A 7,571-nucleotide genomic window follows, 5' to 3' on the forward strand; every position below is an offset into this window, starting at 1 on the left:
GGCGGTAATCAACTTGTACTACACTTTGTACAGAGCCTTATGGAAAATCAGGATTCGTCTGATTTTCCACTTGACGCGCCCCAGGAGTAGTCAGACCATGTAATCTATGACTCTGCTCTGGGGAGGGTTTGACAAGTAAGGGGACCAGTTTGGCAACATGGGCTAGACAGTATCCCTCTGGCTTCTTATTATCTAGAAGGCTATGCCGTAACATAGGTATCCCCAGGTATCCCTAAGGCTAAATATTTGTTTTGTTTAGTATTTTTGTGAAGCTTGCCGATTCTTCTATTCATACTGATTGTTTCGAAGCCAAAGAACCTTTGACTCATATCGCTAAAATTTAATAGAGCGTTGGACATCAAAGTGGTAATATTTCCCCGATCTCAGATAAGCTTCGACATTTTTCGCTGGTCTCCAATTTGCGTCTCCATCCATGGGCTCTAGAAGGTAAACAATTGTTTACTCAACAAAGTTTTTTTATTGCAACAATTTGAAATTTGTTGTTAATCAAATCTCCAAAACCTGGAATACTTATGTGTTATAGATATTAATTGGGTAGTTGCAAACAATTTAACTGAAAGTATACTTTCTAGGTGGTTTCATCCAAATGTATCAGGGATTGATGCAGAACTACTTCTCTTAAACCGCAGCGAATAGATGGCAGTTTTTTAGCACGTCCCAGTAAGAGCAACCCAGGAGATTTCACCCTGTCTGTTAGGTAACATTAAAGTGTAATAATTTTTGTTAAGGCTTTTGATTTTGATTTTTATTTTAAAGGAGAAATGGTGAAGTTACTCACATAAAAATTCAAAATACTGGAGACTTCTACGATCTGTATGGGGGTGAAAAATTTGCAACTCTGTCTGAACTGGTGCAGTTCTATATGGAAAATCCTGGACAGTTGCGTGAGAAGAATGGTGAAGCCATAGAGCTAAAATTTCCTGTCCATTGTTCTGACCCAACTACTGAACGGTAATTAATTGTGTGAGAGAACAAAAGCGTTTACAATGCCATTTTCTGTATAACCGTCAGTTGCTGATTTCATTAATTTTTTTCTTTTCCAGTTTGTCTTTCAGGTGGTTTCATGGACATCTTTCAGGAAAAGAAGCAGAAAAAATTCTACTTGATAAAGGGAAGAATGGAAGTTTTTTAGTGAGAGAATCCCAGAGTAAGCCCGGAGATTACGTTTTATCTGTTAGAACTGAAGACAAAGTGACACATGTCATGATAAGATACCAGGTTATTTTACACTAATTTAATAATATTGGTAAAATTTTGACAAGGCTTTTCATGATTATTAGGAGCAAAAGTATGATGTGGGTGGTGGTGAAAAATTTGATTCACTGTCTGAACTAATTGAGCATTACAAAAAAATCCAATGGTTGAAACCACAGGAACTGTGGTCCATCTTAAACAGCCTTACAATGCTACTAGAATTCATGCGAGTGGAATAGAAAGTCGCGTCAAAGAATTGCAGGTACTTAATGCGAAATATATTTGCTTACTTTTTCATATTATTTTTCATTATATCCTCTGCAGAAGGAGCATAGCGTGAGTACAGGGAAAGGAGGATTTTGGGAAGAATTTGAAAGTTTACAGCAACAAGAATGTAAACATCTATATAGCCGTAAAGAGGGACAAAAACCAGAAAATCGGAATAAAAATCGATATAAAAATATTTTACCATGTATACTCATTTTATTTGATCAAAATTAGAAAAAGTTTACATACCTTAATTTTATCCCTAGTTGATCACACCCGTGTTCTACTTAAGGATGTGGATGCGAGTACAGCTGGTGCCGACTATATAAATGCCAACCACATACGGGTAAATAAACACGTTAGTAACTTTACCGTAGCTATGATTTTTTAGCATCTCACAAATATTTAAAATACATCGTTTTCTAACACGTATCTCGCAGCCAGAAGATGATGGAAATGGGGACCAGTTCCCACAATACATTGCTACCCAAGGCTGTCTGCCACACACAGTCAACGATTTCTGGCATATGGTGAGACAAAGACGCTAATGTAGTTATGTTTTCAGTTATGTCACTAATAAGTCGACATTTTAGGTCTGGCAGGAAAATAGTCGCGTAATTGTAATGACAACGAAAGAAATCGAGAGAGGAAAGGTAGAAACGCAAATGTCCTCTCGTTTGGTTATTTTTTTTAGATTTATTCATTTTTCTCTATGTGATATACCAGTCGAAATGTGCACGCTACTGGCCAGAGGAAAATCAAACAAAAGAGTTTGGAAAAGTTGTTTTAAGGTGTGTTAGCGACTCGCTTCGTGCTGATTATACTCTTCGAGAGTTCTTAGCAACAAAGGACAACGAAGAGAGGCTGATACATCAGTATCATTTCCAGGTAAGCTTTATATTGGAATTTTCCCTTGAATTTCTTTAGACGTATTCTTCGCCTGAAAGGCATGGCCTGATCATGGAGTACCAGGAGATCCTGGATGTGTGTTAAACTTTCTTCATGATGTGAATACAAGGCAGAATTCAGTTGCGAATGCAGGTCCTGTCGTAGTGCATTGTAGTGCAGGAATCGGTCGCACTGGAACATTCATTGTAATTGATATGATCATCGGTCAAATAGAAAGACGAGGTATCTGTGAAATAAAAAAGTGCGAGAAGAGAACCAAAGTATTTAATTTAAAAAAACTTCTTGTATAGGATTGGATTGCGAAATTGACATTCAGCGCATGATTCAAACTATTCGTGCCCAAAGATCTGGTATGGTGCAAACTGAAGCGCAGTACAAATTTGTTTATATGGCAGTTCAGTACTATATAGAAACTTTATCACAGCGCATGCAAGCCCAGCAGGTAAATGAGTGGACACGTTATGCTCAATAGATAATCGTTATGTGATAAAAAATTCTTGATTATTTAGAAAAGCCTACAAGCCGGCAGAGAATATACTAACATCCGTTATTCAACCGAAGGCGGTCTGACTCCTGCTGCTTGCAACCAATCCCAATCTTTGGAGTCGCCGACGGGCAAGAGTTTGTCAAAATCAACCCTTTCACTCGCCAGTGTGTCCACTCCTTTGTTAAATTCTTTTCATGTAACATTATCTAAGTCGGAGAAACCTCCAAAGGAAACAAAAGGGGTTGCCAATAGAACTGTAGCTGAACATCCAATACCGATGTAAGCTAGATTGCCATTTGTTAATAATGTTTAAAACACATTTGTATATATTATTATTTTAAGGCCTCCGAAAGATTTCCCAAAAATGCTTTACGAAAATGTCCCTCTGAACGAGCGAAAAGCAGCTGGAAACCAAGGACCGCCACTTTTCCCCCACCACCTACCCCACCAAGAAAAATGTAAACCACAAAAAGGAAAAGGTTTCTCATCAGAGTGCGGACGTGAATTGGTGTGGAATTGACCAAATTTGGGATGTCGGGAGAAAACAGTTATCCTGCAACCACATTAGCGACCTGCAGTCGAATAAGATCTTCGTCGATTTAACAGACAATTTTGCTTCTTTTTTCCGACATTCCTATTATGTTTGCATTCCTTCGATTTCTTGCTTAATTTTTGCCTTTTTCGCTCGTGGCTTTATTTCCAACATTGGCAAAATCTTCATGCCTTTCGATTCGCTTAAGTCACACCATACTTAATCGTTGATGTAAAATGACTGCTTTATTTATCGGTCTCACTACTACAATTCTCCTGCAAAACCTTTACAGTGTTCGCTATAAATCAGTTGAAACTCATCCGAATCGTCAGTTGACTACTGTTGCTCTAAATTCACAGTTCTAAAGTATGTTGCGCTGTATACGACCCGAAGGCTACCAAGAGCCGCAAATAGCATAGAAAAGATATGCGACCGAAAGTGCTACGCGAGCAGGTGGGTTTACAACTTTACAGGGATGCGGACGGTAGAACTCCACGTTGAATAGAACCCTACCGATAGTGGTCCTGTTTTAAGAAATTCAAAATAAATAACTACAGAAGAATAACGCTTACATTCAACTCCACAGACATCAGAACCCTAGTTTTAAAAATATAAATATACATGATATCAAATGCAACAATGTACGAGGCAGTGTTTCGGATTTTTTTTTCAAATCAAATCCAAATCCAATCAAATCCAAATCCTCCCGGATTTTGAAGGGATTTGGATTTGCCTTATTTTTCAATGGCTTGGATTTGGATCGGATTTGATCCCCCAACAAAAACCCGGATTTTTTCAAATCCAAATCCAAATCCTTTATAAAGAAGAAGGATTCAGTCATCTGGTCTTGTTGAGAACGATGTCTTGCAGTCCATTAGATCCGAACTGGAATACCGATACAAACATTTGCGTACGGACCATTTTTAACCGAAAAACGAATTCACAATATTGTCACGTGGTCAATGACCACGTTATGTGATCCGGTATGCAATGCTACCGGACGTGTGACGTCAGTGTTTTCCCCCATATATAGTCCCCCGTGGTCGTGTATCAGGAGGCAGTCTTAGTCTTGTGAACCGTCAATACAACATACTGTTACATGGTGGAGATGCAGAACCTCCGGTAAGTCTCTTTTGTGGTTGTGTTTCTCTTCGATTCTGTGCTGCGGAGGCGGTGGCTGTCAGGGACCCCTGAGAGTCGACGACCCAACTGGTTTTAGCACCTTAAATTGTTGGGGTACGGGGTCACGGCTCCGACCGTAGGGCAATCGGGGAAGCATAACGAAGGAGAGACGCCGGGGGAAAACGGTGAAAAGGGCTGACGGAACGGAAGGAAAGAATCGGAGAAGTGAACCGTGAGCCAAAGTTGTTGGCAAGAAGCGGAGAAGTGAACCGGGAGCCGAAGAGTTCGGCAAGAAACAGGCGGTGCGAGGATTGCGGGAAGTAGATGATAGGAGAGGAGGACGTAAGGAGGGGGGAGAGAATCCGAGACGCTCGGGGACGGTTCGTGGCACGGGGTAGTTGGGGGATACCCGAGATCGGGAGTGCATCCCAGGGGCGGGCGAGGACGCGCAGTCGACCGTTGAGGGAGAGCGGAACGGAAGAGCGAGGAGAAATAGAGGACGGGGCTAACGAACCCCAACAGGAGCAGCGACCGGCATCCGTTCGGCAGGAGTATCATCTCACATTCAGTGAGGAGGAAACTGAGCGGTGGGAGGACGCGGAAGAGGAAGAAGGATCGGGAGAACACGGAGAAGAGCAGCCAGAGTGGGATTTCACGGATTTGAGAAGAAGATCATCGAATATCAGTAGCTATATCCGGGGATTCAGAGCAGCTCAACAGTAAGTGGGCGCAAGGCACGCGATGGCCGCACAGATAAAATTCCAATCCCCACCCACCTTCGGGGGAAGGACGGGGAAGACGTCCTGCAGTGAATGCATCGATACGAAAGAATCGGGAGATATAATCGATGGGGAGATGAAGAACTTCACGACCACGTGGAGCTGTCGCTGTCCGGGGCAGCGCAGAAGTGGTACTCATAGAAAGAGGCCGCGGGACAACTAGCAGCCGAATGGGAGGATGTTGCAGGACCGCCAATTGTAACCGGAGTAAAAACACAGCTGTTGGAGGAATTCAAGCCAGTCAATCAGAATCGATTCAATGAAGCGAAACTGAGAGAACGCAAACAACGAATCGAGGAATCCACGATCGAGTATTTTTACGACATCCTGGATTTATGCCGCAGAGTAGACCCGAATATGTCCGAAGCTACGAGATTGGCGCACCTATGGAGAGGACTCAAGCCAAGTTTACCAGAGAAACTCTGGAGTTTGAAACCCAACTCATGTGACGAATTCCTTCAAGAAATTAAGCGGTATCAGGAAATGACTTCCTGAGCAAGACACGAGGAATGGGCGATGGGCGTGGTCGGAAAACAAACACCAACGGCGGGAAGTGAGAGAATGGATCGAATAGAAAAATTGCTAGAGGGACTGATGGGAGCCGTTGCATTAAGGAACGCATCAGGGGCAGCCGCACAGCAAGGAGAAAGAGCGGAGAGTCAACAGTATCGGTCGGATAACCGATCGATACTGAAATGGACTTCGGATGGGGAACCTATCTGCAGCAGATGTAAGACGGAGGGACACATCGGGAGAGAGTGTCCAACAAGAACAAACGGTCAGGGAGGCCTGAGGGGTCGGACACCGGACGGACAGGTCGTATGCTACGGGTGTGAAGGGATAGGACACATACGTCGTGACTGCCCGAGCTCCCAGCGAGAAGGAGGGGCACCACAACAGCAACGGCAGGTGCGATTCGCTGGAGAGGGTAGGCAAGTAATTGGTCTAGTAGGGACACAGCATGTAGACCCGGAGGTGCTAGCATGGCCAATTCTGAAAATCGACATCCAGAGGATGGTAGTACTGGATGTGTGGTGCTGGGGAAAACGGGTGGCTGCCGTGATAGATACAGGGGCGGGAGTGTCCGTGTGTTCGCCCAAATTAGTAAGAGAACTAGGGATAACAGTGACACCATGGCGCGCAAATCGTCTAGTATCAGTTGACGGCAAGGAGATTCAACCGGGAGGAGCCGCAATGCTGTCAGTATCAGATGGGAGGATGACCGTCAAGGGGGAGGCTTTGGTTCTGGACGGCGACATCGACTTACTTCTGGGGAAAGACATGTTGGAAAAACTTGGAACGCGGATGAAGATTGGGGCGCTACCGGAGATCTTCATTGGAGACACTGCCATGGGAGCACCGGTGGAAGAGATGACGGAGAAAGCACCGAAACTAGTAGTCCAGAATGAATGCGAGGTCCCACCCCGATCGAGGAAAGTGGTCGCAACTCAACCACTAGATTTGAATGGGTTTGGCGAAGGTGCACTGATGGAACCATCCCAAGCATTGCAGACGACGAAAAGGGTGTCGACGGGTAAGGTCCTAGTTAGCGGCGTGGGAACAATCGGACAGATGGCGATAACCCACTTATCGGACCACAAACAATGGATCGAAGAGGGGACGGTGTTAGGAATAATCGAGCCAGTGACCGAAATCAAGGAGGGAGACACGCCAGTAGCCGTCGCGACAGCAGAGGCAGAGAAGAAAGCGCGTCGGGAGCACAAATTTGACAGCAGGATTGGAGAAGGATTAATGCCGACAGACAGAGAAAAGATCCGAGAAGTGTTAGTGGAATATGGTGACTATTTTTCGTGGCCCGGAGACCAACTAGGACTGAGTACGGCAGCAGGGCAGACAATAGAGGCCAGGGGAAAGGACATCCGTGACCGAGAGGCTGAAACTAGAGAGACTATACCCCTGGACGAGGAGGTGCAAGAAGCTCGAAATGAAAGTGTGGACGATCAGGTGCGTCGATCAACACGAGTCCGGATGCCACCGGTACGGTACGGACAAATGCCGCAGGTGGCAGTGGGATCTTCTCCTTCTGCTAGGACTACTAGGACCGCGGATGGGGAACTTTTCCCACCTACTCAACTGCGGTCGGTAGACGACTCAGTAGACGACTCGGAGAGGGAAAAACGAGCGGCGGAACATCATACATACCCATTCGACCTATGGGGTGTGGGAGCAGCGTTGTTTATGGCCAGTGTGGCTGTGTTCAGCATCCAGTGGTGCCGCGGGAGAAAAGGAGACGTTAATA

At 44.7% G+C, this 7,571-nt stretch overlaps 1 protein-coding gene across 1 annotated transcript; it reads left to right on the top strand.

Annotated features, from left to right (window-relative positions):
* Positions 1 to 114: 114 nt before the first annotated feature.
* LOC116918030 (tyrosine-protein phosphatase non-receptor type 11) lies at positions 115 to 3,729 on the top strand. The gene is given in 16 exon segments (XM_032923687.2): positions 115 to 447; positions 594 to 651; positions 654 to 718; positions 778 to 972; positions 1,065 to 1,239; positions 1,302 to 1,368; positions 1,371 to 1,477; positions 1,540 to 1,687; positions 1,749 to 1,828; positions 1,923 to 2,012; positions 2,076 to 2,135; positions 2,209 to 2,370; positions 2,430 to 2,613; positions 2,682 to 2,833; positions 2,901 to 3,157; positions 3,221 to 3,729. Coding segments are annotated over 16 exon segments (1,992 nt in total). The 5' UTR covers positions 115 to 433; the 3' UTR covers positions 3,399 to 3,729.
* The last annotated feature ends 3,842 nt before the right edge of the window (positions 3,730 to 7,571 follow it).

Source organism: Daphnia magna, linkage group LG2 (genome assembly GCF_020631705.1).
Source record: "Daphnia magna isolate NIES linkage group LG2, ASM2063170v1.1, whole genome shotgun sequence".
In the NCBI taxonomy this organism is placed as follows: domain Eukaryota; kingdom Metazoa; phylum Arthropoda; class Branchiopoda; order Diplostraca; family Daphniidae; genus Daphnia; species Daphnia magna.